At 38.5% G+C, this 21,735-nt stretch overlaps 1 protein-coding gene across 1 annotated transcript; it reads right to left on the bottom strand.

The window, feature by feature from the left end:
* Positions 1–1,055: 1,055 nt before the first annotated feature.
* Positions 1,056–6,566, bottom strand: LOC147162914 (cannabinoid receptor type 1B-like). The gene is made up of 3 exons (XM_086095080.1): positions 6,420–6,566; positions 5,691–5,793; positions 1,056–3,842 (listed from the first exon to the last, which is right to left on the bottom strand). Exon 3 carries the CDS (start codon positions 3,804–3,806, stop codon positions 2,442–2,444), a length of 1,365 nt encoding a protein of 454 aa, XP_085951206.1. The 5' UTR covers positions 3,807–3,842; positions 5,691–5,793; positions 6,420–6,566; the 3' UTR covers positions 1,056–2,441.
* Between the last annotated feature and the right edge of the window lie 15,169 nt (positions 6,567–21,735).

Below are 21,735 nucleotides of genomic sequence, written 5' to 3' on the forward strand. Positions count from 1 at the left end.
ACATACATCTAATGGTCCTTCAAGCTGTCTTTCCTATTAATTCCACCAGCAGGAACCTCATTATGTTGTTGAAATGCAGTACAGCAGATGGTCGTGGCAACCATCGCATTCACATGAACGATAGCAGACTGCATAATAGATGGTGACATTTCCAACGTAGCTATGTATGAATTAGAATTAGAATTTGAAATGAATACTGCCCTGCTTCAGTATGTCACAGTAAACGTTGTTATTCATGCTTCCCTCAGTAAATTGAAGCTTCCAAATGCCAGCAGGTAGCAGCACTCATGTATGTAGCCCCAGGTTATGACACCCCCACCACCATGCTTGACTGTAGGCCAGACACACTTGTCTTTGTACTCCTCACATGGTTTTTGCCACACACACTTGACACCATCTGAGCCAAATAAATGTATCTTGGTCTCATCAAACCACAGGACAGGATTCCAGTTATCCATGTCCTTAGTATGCTTGTCTTCAGCATGTTTGTGGGCTTCCTTCTAGGACGACAGCCATGAAGACCAATTCGATGGATTGTGTGGCGTAGGGTCTGAGCACTGACAGCCTGACCTGAATGTGAATGGTTGTGTGTGTGTGTGTGCCTTGCGATTGACTGGTAACCAGTCCATGGTGTACCCCACCTCTCACCTGGTCTGGGATTGGTTCATATGGATGGATGAATAAAATAAGATTAAGTTATTAATGTTCTGGCTTTTGATGTGTCCTAATACACTACTTCTTGTGGATTGTTTATGGTTGGTAGCCCAGCATGGTAGTCGTCCGCCTCATTTTGATTCTGGGTCTTCCCTTGTGGAATTTGCATGTTGTTAAGTGCAGACTCAATTGTCTTTAGGTGTGACTGTGAATGTTTCTTTGCTTTTCTTCTGTGACCCTGAAGAGGGCAAGTGCTCAAGAAAATGGATGGATCATTTCTCTTTTTGACACACAGAAATGCATGAATTATTTGTAGATTAGATACACAACATGTTTCGTGGCATTTCATGGTTTTATTACAAAAACATCACCCGTTATCTTGACATTTTCATGATAAGAAAAATGCATTTACTGAAGACAGAGTGGCACTATGGATGCGTGACATCAATATGGCAATTTGTCACACAATGTTTTACAAGTACACTGAACATTCGCGTAAGAGCTGCAAATGTTTTCTGCTATCAAAAAAAAGCCAAACATGTCTCACAGTTTTTGCATTGCAAAACACGCACTGGAGTGGTGAGTGGTGGTGAAATGCCCAACATCACAACATCTTACATAACCACCCACGGCTGTTTTCAAGTCACAGATGCTACTTTCTATCGAGTAGTTTAGTACTGTAGTGCAGTTTTCCTCTGGATATTAGTACTACGGCCACATTATTGCTATGCTATGATGTGGTGGGGGAAACGATGACCCGTCGGTCCTATATACTTTACAGCACTGATCCTGCACACCATGCAATTCTAAAAACAATAACCTAAACTCGAGTACCAAAACATTTAACCGACAAATGCTAATAAATAAACAAACAAACAAATAAATAAATAAATAAATAAATAAATAAATAAATAAATAAATAAGCATTTGGCCTGTGGCTGACTGGTGACCAGTCCAAGGCGTAGACTGCCTTTCTGAAGTCAGCTGGGATAGTCTCCAGCTCCCTGTGACCCTGAACAGGATAAGTGGTGTAGAAAATGCATGGATGGATAAATAAAACATTTGATCATCAATTAAGTATGGCCTTTGGACAACTTCATACAAAGTTAATGGCTCTCTGAAAATGGTTTCCCACGCCTGTGATATGGAATAGTAACATGGTCACTTCTAAAGTTCTCAAAAACGTGTTTATGTTTGGAAGGGGTGGAAAACTTATGGAAACAGGTTTGCGAATAAACGATGACAAGACCCGATACCATGTCGCACGTTTTAACCGGATATTACGTCATAGGCCTGCTGTATTGTAGCCACGGAAAAAGGTGGCGGGAGATAACGCAAAGTGCTGTATATTTATATTTCTGGAATTAATAAAAGCGAACATTAATGCCATTCTTGATGGACAACAGATGGAGAACAACGCTGTGGTCTCCTTAACTCCGACAGCATTCTTAACATAAACCATCTTCACTGTCCACTCCTTTTCATGTCGGCTCGTTATGCAGTGAATGCTGACAATTGTGCAATTGTGGCCAAAGTTCTTCCAAACCACGAAAGCTCGATCAACAATATGCCCATAAGCACTTTTGTTGACTGTCAGCCGAGAGTCTTGCGGCAGAGAGACACTCTCACGGTTTGACGTCATTTCATAGTCTCCTCTCAGTATTCGCAAAATAATAACAAATGGAAGCGGGCATATGTCACAAAATTTCCAAACGCAAGTCACTTTTTGGAACGCTCCACAAGAAGCCTATCCTACACAAAACATTTAGGCCACAGTCAGAAGGCGTTCACACTGAATCCGCACCAGAATTTGCATCCGTCACTCCAGAAATATAAACTTGGGCCATTTTCACCCGTCGACTCGCACCACTACCACCGCTCTCTTTGCCCCTGACGCTCCTGCTGTTCCAGTCGCTCTCCCCGCTGTTATCCAGAGTCTGCGCGCTTCCCCGACACAGCCGGCAGATGTTTCCGAAAGCCCTGCGCAGGTCCTTGCTCCTCATGGCGTAGATGACGGGGTTGACGGTGGAGTTGAGCAGGCACAGCATGCTGCAGAAAGCGAACACGGTCTTGATGAAGTCATCCACTTTTCCCAACAGGTCGTAAACCATGATGGCGAGGAGCGGCCCCCAACATATGATGAGGGCCACCAAGATGAGCACAAGAGTCTTGGCCAGGCGCAGGTCCATTCGAACCTGCTCGGGCCTCACCGTCTGAACCTTGGTGCCCTCCGCCGAGTAGACGATGATGCTCCTTTGGGAGGTGCGGCTCAGCATGCGCACAGCGTGGTGGTGCGCCTTCCACAGGATGAACATGTAGGCGTAGATGATGAGGAGCAGCAGGACGCTCGTCATCCCGATCCAGACCATCAGGTACCTCTGATCGATGAGGGGGAAAATATCTGAGCAGACCGAGTTGAGGCGCTTGCAATTCCAGCCCAGCAGGGGCAGCAGCGCGAACGTTATGGACATGCTCCACATGAGGCTGAAAGCCACGACTGCTTTAGTCTTGGTCACGATGCGTTTGTACGCCATGGGCCTGTGGATGGAGATGTAGCGGTCGATGGCGGTGAGGAAGAGGCTGCCCACGGAGGCGGTGAAGGAGGCGATGACGCCGGCCAGCTTGAAGAGGAAAACCTCGTGGCTGTCCTTCCTGTGGAGGATGTGGAAGTCCAGGAAGCTGTAGACGAAAATGATGCTGCCGATGAGATCCGCCACAGCCAGGCTTCCTATGAAGTGGTAGGACGGTCGGGATCGCAAAGTTTGCGAATGCAGGATGACGCACAGCACCATCAGGTTCTCCAGCACTGTGAACGTACCCAACGTGAGGGCCAAGATGGCGATGGCCAGCTGCTGGCCAGGAGTCAGGATCATAAAACACTCCATGTTGTCCACAAAGTTCTCCCCGCACTGCGCCGCAATCCCATCAGTGACATTAGTCAGCAGAAAGTCTGACATGTTGGTGGGGAAAATCGGGCCCGCCGTGCTGTAGATGACCTTGTTTGTGTTACTAATGGACGCGGAGTGCATTTTTTCCGGGCGGAATCCACGTTTGGCGGAATTGTCGTCATAGATGGCGTCATTGGAGCCCAGGTACGGCGCGATTGTCGTCAGCGCGCTCATGGTGGCACCCGACAGCCTGTGCAGCTTCATGAGTGGCAGGTGGCGCGAGATAAGGTCAGTGGGCTGCTGGGTAATATGTAAAAAAAACAAAAACAATATTGAGGCTTATTTTTCTTATACATTAATGCATTACAACAGTGGTTCTCAAACCTTTGACACAAAGTACCATCAAAATGACCATCATTAAAATATACTTCTTTTTTTTTTTTTGTGATATAGTAGTAAGCCCAACTGTTAATAAGAAATTTTAATTTTCAATGAAATGTTACTAATTGTAAGCTACAGTAATATGATGCACGGTTTGAACATGTGTATGTGTTTGAACTGTGGTATAAGAAATACACACACCCAACAAAACAAAGATTGATTCAATTTAAGTGTATTTATTTAACATATATTAAAAGTCAACCCAAACATTCTTTCAAATAATAAGTTCTATGTGTCCTCACAACAAAATCCACCCATTTTTATCCATCCCAGGGGGCGGCCATTTTGCCACTTCCTGTCGACTGAAAATGTCATCACGGTTGCTCAGGTGACAGCCAGTCACGGTTCGCCTGTTTCTGAGTTTGGTCATGTGATGTCCACAAGCTGAGTCGTGATTGGTTACTTGAGCTCTTAGGCACTGCGATGTCATTTTCAGTCGACAGCAAGTGACAAAATGGCCGCCCCCTGAGATAGATACAGGCGGGTGGACTTTGCTACTTAAGTCATATTCCACAAACACAATCTTAAACAGAATACCATGTTAAGACTTGTGGGACTTTTTGAGTTTTAAAGATTTGATGCCATTGTATTGTAGTTAAAAGTTAAATACAACTGAATTGTACTAAACCAATGTACTGATCTGGATTTTTTTTTTTAAGTTTAAGCCACTGCAACATTATCGTTATGCACATTTTAAACGTTTAATTCAGTGATTTTTTTTCACGTAAAACTAGAGGAAACCCATGTACCACCAGTCGTACTAGTACCACATTTTGAGAATCAATGGTATCCTGTACTTAAAACCCAATACAGTGAATATACTGTAAATGTAAAATGAATTAACAAATTAACTGCCATTGATGGCTATAAACGTCAATTTAGTTTTGTACATAAAATTTGTGATTAATCGTGAGTTAACTAGTAATGATTAATTACGATAAAACACTTTAATCACCTGAAGGCCCGAATATTTTATATTTTCTTTCTTCTTTTTTAATTCATTCTCTGCCATTGACGGCTATAGACGTCAAAAATTAATTTGAACTATTTCTATTAGTTTAAATGTTTTCCCCACTTTTGTTAACAAGAGTATGAAAACCTATAAATGTTTTTATTGTACATTTAGAACATAATAGAATTTGTGATTAATCGTGAGTTAACTAGTGAAGTCATGTGATTAATTACAATTAAAAACATTGAATCGCCTTTTCCCCCTAATTTTTTAGAATCTTTTTTTTAAATGAATTTATGGCAGTGAATGAGTTAAAAACAAAAATACTTGATAAAACTATATTTTTTTAGTAAGCGCTCCATCAATAATTTGCTGAACATAATTTTTCCTCATATGAAAACATTGAGTTATCAAACTTGACAAGTGGATTGAAAAATGAAGGAAAACAGTTAGCTTTTAATTACAGCACAAACGCTGTAACAAATCATTATCCACACAATAATGTGACCTACAAGCTGAACTGAAAATGAGTGGCAAATAACAAAAGTTGTTTGAGAACAGGTTCGACCTTACGGTAGTGTTTATTGTGAGTGGCCTTGTTTATCTTTTCATCAGGGATTGGGCAATAAATATGAAATTCTACTCTTTCACACTAGGCAAAACCACCGAGATGTGTTCCTAGTATATTGGTCTACTGTGTGAAGGGATGATTAGAAACAGTTGATCAAAATCCAGTACCTTGCTACATCACTTACTTCACTTTAGAGCAAACGTGGCAGCCAAAGCAATATGTTTAAGTGTTAAAAGAGGCACGATGACGTCATTGCCTTCCCTGGGTGGAATCCGTGCATCAGCCAGCTGACAGCAGAGCAGACGAGACAATAGTGAGAAAGTGAACAGTTGATGATGGCAAGCTTGTGATGCCTCGGGGGACATCATTGCATTAAGTATGTGGGGCAGTCAAGGCTTGCTTATCAATTAAAAGCAGGTCATTCAACATTAGGCTCTTTAATTCAATCATCAGTTAAATGAAGTGTCAAAAATGTGCACGCAGTCTGGATGATGTCAATTAGTAGCAGACATGTTTTGCATAAATTATTAGATAGGTGCTGTATTCACTTTTAATTATGCATGAAACTTGCAAGGGAAATTGAAAATTCTTGGCAAGTAATTACTGTAGTAATACAAAAAAAATTAGGAGCCCCTCTCTTCAACAATCTTTAAAAACCTAATTAAGTATATAACCACCTTGTGGGTTAAAAATGTTCTGGCACATTTGCTCCCATGGCACCTTGTTAATGTACACATTTGTAATCATCATTTTTTTTTTTTTCAACATGGCTGCAATTTAAAACATAACATTTTAATGTTAAGGAGTTTTTTTTTTAAAGCCTTATTGCTAAAAAAGTACTTATCACTTCAATTACAAAATAAAACACTCGACAATATCCAACTAATTGAAACAATAACATGCATGCACATACCTTGACTTGGCGCGTGTCCATGACTCAACACTGATGCTCAACATCTGACTTAATAAATAAAAAGGAACTTGGAATGTGTTTTGTGAGCACTTGCCCGCTCTTTTATCGCCCGTTGACTAAGATGAGGATGTCAGGAAGAGTAAAAGCTGGCAGGCAGCCGGTGGGGGTGTGTGGGTGTGTGCGAGTGTGGGTTGTGTTTTGTTTTTTTTGTTTTTTTTTAGTATGTACGCTTGGTCACGTGGTGTCACACGCACGTGAGGTGAATGCGCGCGCACCCCCTCTCAGCTCACGACCCAAACCACCTTGTTATTAATAAATGAAGAAAGAGGCAACCACATACACTAGCGATTAATGGTATTAACAAAAACATGATGACCGACTATTTGTGTTATGTTGTCAGTTGTCAATTATGTGTTAAAAAAAAACCTCATTTGTTATTATATTCATATTTGAATATTTGTAATATGACATTATGGTTGCTTTCTCCAGAAAAGCAGGTACAGTTAGTTCTGTATCTCCAATTTTCTTTTACCCTGAAAAACAATTTTGTTACTGAATTATGTGAAGAGAAAAGCATGTTTGCAATTTTTTTTTTTAAGTTAGAGAACATTCTTGTTATTCTATGTCCACTGAAAAGCATATATCGTCACACTATCTGTAGTAAAAAAAATAATAATTAATGCTACATAATTTGTATATTTCCACTTTAAACCATGTACACTATCTATAAAATGTAATAGTTCTTTTAAAAAACATTCTAAAAGTGGAAACAATCTGTCTCCATAAAAAAAAATTTTTTTTAATAGTAATGCATGCATCCCCAATTTTTCATTTCCCCCCCAAATATATATATATTTGTTTGTCCAGTGAAAAGCATCTATTTGACTCTCTATGTATACTTTTTCATTTGTTACTTTCATGAAAACGTAGAGGTGTGTACATTGCTCTATTGCCAAAATGTTACTTTCCTTTACTTATTACATTACTTCAAGTTTCTCATTGTCATTGTTGATTTAACTCCAAAAAGTGTACACATGACGAGTGCATCCGAATCAATTTGCACCCTCATTTGAATTTAATGAACACTAAGACTTTTACTTTCTATGACTTCATAAATTGCTGGAGTGCCCAGCTTCCGGTAAAGTATCAAATTCATTCAGACTAAATAAAATGGAAAGTTTACGGCACATACCTAAAAATAATAATACAAAAAATAGTATGGATCGTTTCTGAAAAATAAATAAATAAACAGTATCCAGTCGGAACGGAAAAAAAAGCACATTTGAAAGTAATTTGTTACACTACTCGTTACTAGGGGAAAGTAATAATATTACTTTTAGTTACTATAGTTACTTTAGTTACTTTCCCAACACTGGTTATATTATACTAGTAATTATGATGCAAACACATACCGGCAGGCCTTCGTCAAACCCTCTCTCGTAGAGTTAAGTAAACGGATGGATGTCTTCATTAGATTGTGTGATTGTAACTAATATTTTGTTCAATGAGTTTATGGTTCACTCGGCACTAACCTGTGTGAGGTCTCATTCTCTGTTTTAAGGACGTAAGGTTTGGGATTCAGCGTGTGGAATTCCTTTCATTAAATAATACTGAAGTCTTTTTACGGCGGCACCATCGCGCATGAATCATTTTTCATTTTCTAACTCACTCATGAAAAATGTGCCTGGTTTTAGTAGCTAGGAAGATGCGGCGCAATGCGTAGCATCACCAACTATTTAGACCACTTTATTAAGAATATGATCTTAAAAACGTATAATGAAAAATGTTTTGAGATGTTTTAGGAATGTAACTGTTTATGTATTTTTGTTTTACGGTATCTAACTGACTTAAAGTAATCCAATATGTCAACATTTGTTTGATTATCCTTATAATTAGTGTTCTAGATTGCCTTTGGAGAAAAAGGTTCCAGAGCCATTGCTAACATTAGTAAGAGCCCCTTTCCTTTTCTGTCCTATGCAGCTGCTCAATTATTTCCACTATTCTCTCGTCCAAATGACATGCCTCTTGTTGTGGAAAATACGTGCCATTTGGCCACACAACAATGCAGCCAAACAATTAACGCGCTTGCATGCGGGCCTGCAGATCTGCACATCATTTGTGGCACTGCAGTACATTTAAAAAAGAGATTCAACTAATAGTCAAAAGTCTCTTGTCTCGAGTAAAGTATGATTGCGCTTTGGCTCGGAAGACACAATACATCATATCCAAAGCAGCGGGCAGGCAGCCGTCATTGTAATTAGCATCATTATTTCAGTCGAAAAGAGATATTTTCAACCCAAAGCTGTCTGGCTAATGACAAAAGACTCGTGCTCTTGCTATGAGAAGCCGACGCCATTATTTTTGGTTTGGCTGTGCCTTTGAATGTGCCAAGCAGCTTAGCACCATTGATTTTAGTATGCTTGCCTTTGTAACTGCAGGCTAACACATCTGATTTGATATTGATCTGTTGCTTGAGTCCTTTTATATATTTTCAACTTTTTACCCAGGACAGGATATATATATATATATATATATATATATATATATATATATATATATATATATATATATATATATATATATATATATTTTATATATATATATATATTTCCACTTTTATATATATATTCCACTTTTCTCATTAATGTGTGTTAATTCTTGATTAATGCGATATTTTTTTGTGATTAATTAATCAATTACTTTTTATATTTATATATATATATATATACTTTTTTAGATTTTTTTTTCTAATATTTAAAAAAATAAAAATTATTTTTCTTCTAGATTTTCCAAACGGGTCAATTTGACCCGCAACATAACTGTGAGGGTTAAATTATTCATCCTTCATTTCATCAACATTTTAGCTAAAACTACTCATAAATATCTTTACAGTGCAAACCGAGCCCACCAAATCTGTCACATTTACATAAGAGATATGTTGGATAATGTGAATATAGTACATAAAAATATTTTTTTATTAATCATACAAACTGTACAATAGCTATATGTACTATTATGGTCATTACATTTTATTTTTTTTATATCATACAAGCCAAGTTATCGTTCTACATCTTATCTTATGAATGCATCCTGCCATATTCTATTTATTACGCCGACACGCATTTTAAACAAGATGGCTGTTAACTGATCTAACTTTTAATCTAACAGAATTAGCGGATTTTCTCACACTGCAGAGTGGCCAGTAGGAAGCAAGCATCCCCTTCATGCACCATTTAGTCACATTAAGATCTAGTTTATCTGAGCTGAACACAGGGGTGATCACAAAGATTTAGCATCCGCTTCACTAGACGCTCCCTCACGGAAACACTATGCAAATGAGCGCTCCAGGCACACACACACACACACACACACACACACACACACACACACACACACACACACACACACACACACACACACACACACACACACACACACACACACACACACACACACACACCACACACACACACACACACCCCCACACACACACACACACATATGAAGCCCATCCCTCACATATTTGGGCACCAGGAGCTCCCCCATCTCGTCCCCACATAATGATCTCCATGATTGCCTGTAAGGAAAGGAACTCATGAGATGATCATGAAACTCAGCACAAGTGGGGACGCGAGCGCGCGGGCCCCGCTGACCTCCGAGGGTCGTCCTGTCCTCCCCGCATCAGAGCCACGGTGAAATTCATTTGGCCTGGCCTTGGACGCAGGTGCAGATCTTCCCTGACTGACAAGAACCCCAAATGGGTCTGACTACAGTGACACAACCGCGGCTTTACCTGGAACCACTCGGCCTTTTCTGTCAGATGGACGACAAAGTGAATTGGAGTGGACTTTTTTTTGTTTTTAGACTTTCATTTAGCCATGTGCGCTACCTTGTTTCATAAGAAACGACAGGATACATGTTGTGTTGGAGCTTGCGTTTTTCAATCGCTGATTTTAGATTCACTAAGGCTCAGAACGCTGTCTACATTTTCCCGTTCTGATTGGTTGATCTTAAAATGAGCCAAAGATTGATTTAAATTTACAAGCGAGGCCAATGATTAAAAATTCATTATTCAAAGCACATTTTTGAATACAAACTGACCTTTTTGTAGCTACGTCGACCAACCTCATTTGTTTCAATCCTGAAATTGATTTCTTGGGCAGTTTCAGAACAGTATGTATGTATCACGGATAAAAGATACGCCAGCACACCATAGTAACCTGACTAACTGATGTGCCATGTTGGAAGGGACAACGTTCCTATAAATTAACTCATTCACTGCCAGTGACGACTATAGACGTCCAAAATTCATGTAAACTATTTCTATTAGTTACATTTTTTTTCTATGAAAACCTAGAAGAAAAATTATTGTACATTTAGAACAGATAAAATTTGTGATTAATCGTTAGTTAACTAGTGAAGTCATGTGATTAATTACAATTAAAAAATGTAATCACCTGACGGGCCTAATTAAAAAAAATAAAAAATAATAATGGGCGTTTAATCATAATTAATCGCATGATAATTTTATATCTGATATAAATGTACAATAAAAAAAATTCTAGGTTTTCATAAAAAATTTAATGAATGAAAAAAATGTTAAACTAATAGAAATAGTTCACATGAATTTTTGTCATCTAGAGTCAAGTCATAATTTGCTCAATTTCCAGTTAACTTTTTTTTTTTTGTTAATGCCAGCACGTGTGCTATCAACACAGAACATTTGCAACGCATTTACATTTTGTTTGAACCTGTCAAATGAAAACCGTGAGACATTCTGTGCAACCATATGAAGCACTGTGTGTCGGCATCCTTTGTTTTGGGTTTTCTTGCCGTTCACACAAAGGCACAGACCAGTTAGCTTACACCAACAGCGAGGAGCAAAACTTTTTATATTGATATATACTTATTGTCACAAACCGTAGCCGTCTTACACAAAGTCAAAGAATCGTTGAACGAGAATGCTTTGTTATTGTTATATAATTCATAGATTTTTCCATACCTGATCTATTGCATTGAAGTGAACTGAACCCATCTTACTTTTACAGAAACGTGCTATTCGTGTTGTTTGCGGTTGTGGATACAGAGACCACACTAATCCATTATATATGCAACTAAAAACTTTAACATTTAATGAATTGATGGAGTTTAACCGACTTAAAATATTGTATAATATCCATCATGAAATTTTACCAGTCAATATACAAACCAAATTTATATAAAAAAAAAAAGAAAGAAAAATTGAGTACAAATTAAGAAGAGGGAAGAGACACCTTTCCGCAACAACAGTTGACTAGATCATCGCCCCAGCCACTATTTGTGGCGCTTAAAAAGAAAAACCCTACAAGGAGCCTTCTTTGTGTCTCATCTTGAAAACGCAGCACATCCATTATTGTCGAGTTGCTTTGTATTCCAGTCCTTTTGTTTTACCGAAATTGTTTTAACATGACACAACAATGACTTTGAAATTGCTTTGGGATTGTGGTTCCTTGCGTTTGACCGGTAATTACCAGAGGTGAAAAGTGGTACTGACAGAGCCTACTGAATATGTTCCACATTTACTTCATTCCTTTCAACTGCTTTGAGCAGCAGCGATACCTTTAGAATTGAGGAGATATACAAGAGTTATTTTATGTGCTGTTTATGTTCATGTACTGGCCTTCTCTAAACATGATTAGAAACATCGACTTACCTTCAAATAATTCTTTCATGACATGCTACTAATTTATTGCCAACAGTTTGTTCTCTTTATTTTGTAACATTTGTCTTGGCTGCACTGCTACTAGCATGTGTTAGTGTGTTTGTATGTATTTGATGTCACATTTTTATGTTTTTCCTCTTGTTATTTGATAAATATTGATTCTGAACTGCTCTATATGCGACAGTGGTGGTATTACAAAATTAAGTGGGGTAAATCTCCACCAAAAGCTCTTCTTCCTAGTTTTATCCATCAGTTTGGATGCCCTGTGGCACAATGCTGCCTCTCACAGGTCAGTGTTGGTACTACAACAGACAGCGGGTTTGGGAAGGTGACTCGTGATTGTCAATGTTATTTTTAAGTGTGATTAAAAAAAAAGAGAAGGTAATTTATTCCTCAGCATGTTAAAAATGGGTTCAGTTGAAAATGGGTATGTGAGTGGCCTTCTTTAGATAAGAACAGAAGTTGTAAGCGGGGAACTTAATTGAGTCAGACTCATTACACAGTTGAGACACAGCTGAGGGCAAAACAAAGCCGCACAATATATGTATTGTAGGAAATTAATTTTGGATGGTTGTTATTATCCGGAACTACATAATGAGCAACCCCCCCCCCCCCTCATTAAATCATACATGATAAATTATGGTTAGTAAAAAAGTGACAGGACACTGTTTTTAGTGATAAAACCTTGGAATTACAATTAGAATCTTTATTAAATAAGCAAACCAAGGTCGGCTGAGTAAAATAAATATTGTAACAGCGTGGCTATTATTATAACATACAGTAAAGTGAACTCGTTGACAGCAGGTGTCAAATGTTGAATTCATATGAAAAACTGTAATCATTCCTCATTAGGTACTGCTGTTTTGGTTAGCAACAGAGTTCAAAGTTGTTTTTAATTAAATGTGGCCCACACATATTCGCTGTTTTCACCCCCAATATTTTTTTCTTTTCTTTTTTCCCCCCTTGGGAAGCCAACTCTCGTTTTTAATGGAAAATGCATATTAGCGTTTTATCAGATTTTTTATTTTATTTTTTATAATTTCCCTCCCCCCAAATGCATTTGAATGGGTTTCAATTACCGGTATATGTGGATTTTCTCTGCTCCAAATTCAGTCCACTGTATTCTCACCTCTTCTCTTTGATGATTGGTTGTAGAAAATCACAGTCTTGGACTGTCTCATTACGATAATTGTGGTGTCCATTTTCACTTCCAGGTCCTCGTTTTATAATGGACTTCTGTTCCTATGGCACCGACATTAAGCTGAACACACGATAGTCTGTCACAGACGTGCTCCTTCACGAAGTAGTAAAGTCATAATTCCAGTAAATACATGAAATATGGAGGCCATAAATATAAAATGAAAAACAAAAGGTTTGGCAGTAACTGAGCATGCCTGCTTGTAAACATAAATTTGTAGTCTTTTGTGCTCTATTCGAAATCTCAACAAGAAACAAAATGTTCTTCTGTAACGCGTATTTTCCGTATTGCACACACGCCATTAAAAACGGACATGTCTGTACGCGTCAATGGAACACACAGACGTATTTCATTGTAATGCTTGTCAGGTAGGACTCAAGCGCGGCCCTCCAAAAAGCAATCACAGCCATCTGTGCTGAAAAATACATCGACGGCTTCGCTGCGTAAACATCTCTATGGGATGCCAGCAATGGAGAGATTTGAAATTGGCAAAGTGTGAGGATCTCTGTACTTCACACCTACAACCCCCCTCCCCATTAAACACATCCGCACACTTATTATCACTTCTCAGCTTGGGGCGTAATTGACTACAGGCTGTATGCGCACGTGCCCTAAACTTCAAACCGTAGCTACCGATCTCCCGTGGCCCCAGCCCTGCATTGCAGCTCATCACTATACAAAGTGAGGAAACGGGTTCTTATCTTTGCTCCTCGCCATCCAGCCTGACACATGCTGCAAAGGAATATTTCTCTGCTTTCGTCGGTATGTGTACTTAGACTATGTGTTTGTTTGTGCCCATTTTAGAAGCCGTAGCCCAAACCATAAGGGAAATAAGCACCTGCGCTGGGTGGACAGAAGTAGTTTTATAATAAATAAATAAATAAATATATATATATATAAATAAATCTAAAGCTTTGCTGTTGCACTACAAGTGATATTAGCATTAGCCGCTGTGTGCGTTTGTGCGACGCCGACGTCATTGTTTACAGGTTGGATGTCAGCTCATTAGCGCGCTCCAGCTTTGCCTTTGCACAGGTTTGAACCCCCTCACTAGTTGTCAGATTGTCATCAGGTCAAAGGGCCGTGACCACCAGAGTTGGAAGCGCATTGTTAAATCCTGATTGATTAATGGCATGTCACGCGGCGGCACCTGTTCCCACATAGAAATCGCAGCGCAGTATGTATTTGTTCTCGGATTATTCTTTCCGTTCTGACTCCCCCAAGCGACGTGGTGGAAATCTGGCTTTGCTTTAATGTGAGGAAGGGGGGAGAGTGTGGAAGTGAGGCTGTTTCAGTTATTTCCTTGACGTATATGAGCTTTGGGAGTCTGGGTCGGGATTTCGGGTAAAGTCATTAAAATGCAGTGGAACCTCCAAGTTGAACTCAATATCAAAAATTTATCAGATTCCAAAACCAAATTTACCCATTTAGATGAGTTTTATTTAGAATATTTCATTTAGGTAGCACAGTGGATTAGCATGTCACGAGAGTTATGGAATAGGACCCAAACCCAGACAAGAGTTGCAAAACAGTCTTGATGTTCAAAAATACAAAGTAACAACAGAGAGCAGGGCTCGATTCAGATGGCCTTGAAGGAAATACTTGGCGGCGAAACCTTGAATGAAAAACTCTCAGATGTTTCCCTTCTCTAGCACACCAGATTCAAATCACCCTGATAAAGATCCTGATCATTTGAATCAGGTGTGATGGAGGAGGGAAACATCTACAACATGCACTATAGTGGCCCTCGAGGACCGGATTTCAGTTATCATAATGGCCCTCAAAGGTAAAAAAAAAGGTTAGCTCAGGGGGTGTCTAAATCTGGTCCTCCAGGGCCAATATCATGCAAGTTTTATATGTTTTCCTCCTCCAACACACCTGATTCAAATCCCCCTGATAACGCTCCTGATCCAATGATGAGGATGGTTATCAGGACTTTTAACAAGGTCATATGAATCCAGTCGTCGAGGATCACTATCCTGTATGTTTTATGTTTCCCTCCTCCAACACACCTGATTAAATTCACCCTGATAAAAATCCTGATCATTTGAATCAGGTGTGTTGGAGGAGGGAACATCTAAAACATAGAGGATAGTGGCCCGCAAGGACCCAATTCAAATGACCCTGAAAACGATCCCGATCATTTGAATTAGGTGTGATGGAGGAGGGAAACATCTAAAACATGCAGGATAGTGGCCCGCAAGGAGCGGATTTCAGTCATAACGGCCCTCAAAAGCAATGCTTAACTCAGAGGTGTCCAAATCTGGCCCTCAAGGGCCAATATCCTGCATGTTTTAGATGCTTCCCCTCCTCCAACACACCTGAACCAAATCACCCTGATAATGTTCCTGATCAAATGATGAGTATCGTTGTTATTTTTATCAGAGTTGAGGATCACTATCCTGATAAAGATCCTGATCATTTGAATCAGGTTTGTTGGAGCGGGGAAACATCTAAAACATGCAGGATAGTGGCCCGCAAGGACCCAATTCAAATGACCCTGATAACAATCTCGTTCATTTGAGTCAGGTGTGATGGAGGAGGGAAACATCTAAAACATGCAGGATAGTGGTCCTCAAGGACTGAATTTCAGTCATCATAACGACCCTCAAAGGTATACCTTAACTCAGGGGTGTCCAAATCTGGTCCTCTAGGGCCAATATCCAACACAACTGATTCAAATGACCCTGATAATGATCCTCATCTGAGGTAAGGTATAATTTTGAGGGCCGTTACAATTTTGAAATTGTTCAAATAGATGAATGCCTCATCTTATTATTGAATATAACTAAAAAAGATTTAAAAAAAGATGAACAACTTGTTTTGAAATCTGACATATTGTTTAAAAAAAGACGACCCGTTACGAGACAATAAGCGCCACAACCGCCTTCCTTCACACCGGGTGTTTCTTGTAATCGTTCCGATCAGTCACAATCATTTAGTGTTGTTGATGCACAACAAGCGAAAAGGAACATGGAAAGAATATTGAACGTGTTCATTATTCAGGAGCTGCGAATCTGTGGCAATCACATTAGCAGATAAACAGTGAGGGCCAAGGAACACACCTACGAGTTCCCCCGGGAGCGCTCCCAATTAACACCGCAGCTTTCTCCCTTACTGTGGAAGGGCGCGAGGCACAGCAACACTCATTCATCCTTGTGTCATGTTCTTTTTTTTCTTTTTTTTTTAAAGGAACACAGTCAACATGCAATTTAATTTGCGTTGGCACTTCAATGAGCGTTATTGTTTACAAGATTCACTCCACGTCCTTTCTGACGATAACGTCATTGTCATTTGATTGGAGTGATTTTCTTGTTGCTCTGCTTTCTCACAATCTCCCTGCAGGCCTTTCAGCGCCAACATCCTCCATGTTTTATTTAACATAAGCTCGTGGCAATTACCAGTTGTGAATGGCTTCTACTTCCTCTGGAGCATGCGTGTCCAAACTTTTTTCCTCCGAGGGCCGCATACAGAAAAATTAAAGGATTTGAGGGCCCCATTTGGAATTCTTTACTTTTTTTTTTTTTTATTGAGGTCAATTTTTTCATATTGTTTGTAAAGTGTGTGTATTTTAAGGTTAGAAAAAATATTATGTTATTAAGGTAAGGGATTTTGGTTGGGGTAGTGTTTTATTGTAATTACTAATAAAAGTGATGAAAGTGGAAGTCAACCATAATTTTTTTGGGACAATAATATGTTTTATGTGACCTCACTAGTCTAAACATGACATTCTGATTAATGCTACATTTGTGGAATATGAGTTATGCAGCAAAATCCAAACGTTTTTATCCATCTCAGGGGGGGCGGCCATTTTGCCACTTGCAGTCGACTGAAGGTGGCATCACAGTAGCTCGGGGCTCAAACAACAACCAATCACAGCTCACCTGTTTTCTGAAGCTAAGATGTGATTGGTTGTTACCTGAGACCTGAGCAACGTTGATGTCATCTTCAGTCGACAGCAAGCGGCAAAATGGTCGCCTTCTGATATTGATAAAAACTGATGGATGTTGCTACTTAACTCATATTCCACTAACGCAATATTAACTCATTCACTGCCATTGACGGCTATAGACGTCAAAAAATTATTGGAATTATTTCTATTAGTTTAAAAAAAAAAATCCACTTTTGTTAACAAGATATGAAAACCTAGAATTGTTTTATTGTACATTTAGAACACATCACATTTGTGATTAATCGTGAGTTAACTATAGAAATCATGCAATTAATTAAATGTTTTGAAAAAAATTATCGCTTGACGCGATAAAAAAAAAGAGAGAAAAGATTATAAAAAATTAGGGGCGTCAGGTGATTACAATTTTTTATCATAATTAATCGCATGACTTCACTAGTTAACTCACGATTAATCACAAATTTGATGTGTTCTAAATGTACAATAAAAAAATTCTAGGTTTTCATATCTTGTTAACAAAAGATTAGTGGGACTGCTTAGAACATATTATTGTCCCCACAAATATTTTGGGGTTGACTTCCCCTTTTGAATTATAACGGGTGTAGATAGTGTTAGCTTTAGCCATGTGTGAAGGACAAATTAATAAAAATGTTTCTCGGTGGAATTGTACATGACTGCAAAGTATGCACACATTTAACACAATTTCGAAGGTAAACGTCAGCTCTGCTTAACACACTCGGCTCTTCTCCCCCTTCTCACGCTTGCACTATATGGTTGATGTTATTGGAGCAGACAGCATCCTTGCCACGACTGTCAAACAAAGGAAGGGCTGCTCTCCAACTCTCGCTCTTCTTATTTTACAGACAATTGCCACTTTTCAACATTGCGAGTTTGAGCAGCCCTGATTTGTCTTTAACCAAATCTACAAAGTCCGCATGATGCCACTTGCTCTCCCGCTCATTCCCTGCACAGTAATGGCTTTAACCACGCAGGCCAACATGATTTTCTTCTGCAAATTACCAACAGTCGACAAGACTGCCTGAGTGGAACAAAAAAGCTTTTCGGAATCGGTTGAAGGCACATCAAACCATTTCATTCAATTTACGCTGAAATGCTTAAATAGAAAAACACTCGTAGAATGTGACCCCCATCTCCCCATCCCCACCCACAAAATCCATCCCCTGAAGATGTAGGACAAGGTGTTAATATATTCGGGCTGGGAAAATACAAGCGTGCACTGATGTGACGCCAATGACAGCACATGCACATGAGCGCATACGCATATCTCAGAGACCCCGGGGTGCGATTGGAGACGCGCGTTTTTGCAGGGTACCCCTTCCAAGCGTGAGATACTGACAGGAGGCGGGAGGCGGGAGGCTCAAGCTGACAACATGTCAGCTCCCTTCAACAGGGCGGAACCCTCGTGTTTAAAGTCACACTCATCAACACCTTGTCAGACTTCCGAATTTTGGAACGGACTGGAAGTTGGCTGTTTTTGTTTGCACATTAACGTTGCTAATGAATGTGTTCAAGTTTGGTTGATTTATATTTATTATCTAGTGTGTTTTATGTTTTACCTTGCACATAAATATTATCTTGACCAGGGGTATAAAAAAAAATCTATTTTTGCATAGTATGTTATTTCATGAAATATTTTCAAATGTTTATTTACTTGTTTTTAACTTATATTCACATTATATTATGTATTTTCAGTTTTGATTTACTTTTACTGTATTTTATAAAAATAAAAATAACATTTCAATACAGTATATTCATATTCTAAATTCATTATTCCTATTATTTGTACAGTGGCTTGAGTGTTTCTACATTTTTATTAATTACATTTCAGTTTTTATATTACATAATTAAAAAAATAATTGTATGAATTCATGTTTATTTTTGTTAATTTAAACATGATTCTGTTTTTTTGTTTTTTTTAAATCATAATGTGTGTTTTGTGTTGGTCTCACGGGGTCATTGTGTTGTTATGATGTTGATGTTGTCAGTTGCTATCCAATTGCTAAGGCACTGTCTTAGCCACTCTTAGTTTGTCTAGTCTTTTTTTGTCTTATATGCCTTTTTCTGTCGTATAGAATTGTGCTGCCCGAGGTGGAGTTCCGAGTGACAGTTTTGTCACTATGCCGAGGATTCCAAGCCCTTAGTTTTCCATGCGAGCTTTTCTTCCATGTGTTCAAGGTTGCTTGCGTGCATCGCATCCAGCCCTGCTCTCTGTAGTTACTTTGTATTTTTGTACATTTGTATATAAAAATCTTTTTCTTTCCCAACTCCCTTGTTTTACCTGCAAATTCAGCATCTCACGTGACATTGAAGTTGTTTCAATTGTTTATTTTATTTATTTATATTTATTTAGTCAGTCATTTTTGTATTTTTGTTTTATCATCTTGTATATCCTTTTCAATCCTGACTTGCGGCTATCCAAATGAATCATCTGTAATCAAACAAAATGTTCCCACTGGGCAAGTCCTTCGCTAAAACAATGGGGTGACACATTGTTACCCCCGGTCCTAATCCACCCCCCATTCTCCTTCCCTTCCGTGTCATTTAATTGATTCACAATAGAGAATGACGGACATGGTCGGTGGTGCGTAAAACCTCGCTGACGGACAGGTCAGGTCAGGCAGCCGACTAGCTGAGTGCTGTTCAACATGTCTCCCCCTTGTGAGTGACAGCTGCCCCCAATTAACCCCCAGCGCGCACACGCACATGCACACACTTACACCTGCTCACTCCCACGCACTGAGTTGTGTCTTTATTCATTCCACTGACCTTGTTCCACAAGAGCATCTCATTTGCATGTTCTACTAACAGCATACATACATTTTGCATATCTGTTCTGTATGCATCCACATCCACGTCGACCGCCATTTATTATTTTTTCCCCCACAGAGGAGGTCTGGGTCCCTCTAGCGTGCGTCCAGTGTGACGGCCAGTGGGTTGCACTGACTCCCACCTTGGCTTGCATGCACTCTCATCACGTTTCATCACATGCACGGCCTCCCTCTGACCTTTTCCAAACAATGGCGGCTCATCGCTTTCCTCGTGCGTGATATCAGCATGCAAACATTGCGAGTCGGCCTGTTAGAAGGACTTTAGTCATTGATGACTAGCAATACTAAATTGGGTTGTTTGGATTGTTTCTGAAATGTGTCCGGTTGTCAAATTGTTTTAAAATGGCATTTAATAAGAAATCTTACAGTATACAGTAGGCCAGCAGATGGGGCCACATGCTTCAGAAAACCATCCAACCTTTTTTTCTATTTTAGGGATGGGCAAGTAAAAAGATGGAGGGTGCTGCAAATTTTCATCAGAGCTACTTGATGGTCGTGGCACGCACTTGCTTACTGGATGTATGACAAAAATGACATTTTAAATATGGACAAAATATTTGCATATGTCAGTTTTTTGTGTGTGAACTAATGTACATCACATCATATTAATATAGTTCAGGCTGGTTGCACATACAAAAGATCTAAAGTAGAGGAAATCCCCCTCTCCCAAAATTATAGATATTAAAATTTTGATAAAATGTTTTGCTAATGTGCAAAGGAAAGTATAACCAAAAACTATGAAATAAAAAATATACATTTTAGAATTCATGTTTTATTTTGTGTTTTCTGATTAACTTTATTTTGCATTCATGACATGTTAATTGTATTCTTATTTTTTTTGCGTCAATTTTAATTCTTTTTTTTTTAGGTTATTAAACAAAACTCATGTGTTTTTAGATACTAGTTAACATTTCTATTTGGTATATTTTATTCAAACTAGTTTTTTTCCCATTTTGTATTTTTTGTTAACTTTGTAGATTAGTGTGTTATTTTGAAGACGTTTTTAAATTGTAAAATGTTTATTATATTAATATGTATATGATAAAGAAATACATTTATGTATTTTATTTCAATTGTTTTATTCTGTCAGTTTTTTTTCATTTTCTGATTTAAAAAAAAAGCAATGCACAATGGAGGCATAAACTATTCTTTAAAAAAAAATAATAATAAAAAAGTAAAACATCCAAATACAAATGTAAAAATAATAAAAATCAATCTAATAACATTGAGGTTGCATTTTTCTTAGCCCTAAAATATGTTGAGAATTTGTGTGTGTGTGTGTGTGTGTGTGTGTGTGTGTGTGTGTGTGTGTTTTTTTAACTCATTCACTTCCATTGACGGCTATTGACGTAAAAAATTCCTTTGAACTATTTCTATTAGCTTAACATTTTCTCCACTTTTGTTAACAAGAGTATGAAAACCTCGAAAGAAAAAAAATGTACATCTAGAACAGATATAAAATGTATGATTAATCGGGAGTTCATTATTGAAGTCATGCAATTAATTACAATAAAAAAATATATAAAAAATTAGGAGCGTCAGGCGATTAAATGTTTTAATTGTAATTAATTGCATGACTTCACTCGTTAACACACGATTTATCACAAATTTTACATCTGTTCTAAAAGTACAATTACAATTTTTTAGGTTTTCATACT

Source organism: Leptonotus elevatus, chromosome 14 (genome assembly GCF_054856555.1).
Source record: "Leptonotus elevatus isolate MCC_2025b chromosome 14, RoL_Lele_1.0, whole genome shotgun sequence".
Taxonomy (NCBI): domain Eukaryota; kingdom Metazoa; phylum Chordata; class Actinopteri; order Syngnathiformes; family Syngnathidae; genus Leptonotus; species Leptonotus elevatus.

Coding starts and splice junctions, on each gene's coding strand:
- LOC147162914 (XM_086095080.1), bottom strand. CDS start 3,806: ATGAAGCTGCACAGGCTGTCGGGTGCCACCATGAGCGCGCTGACGACA.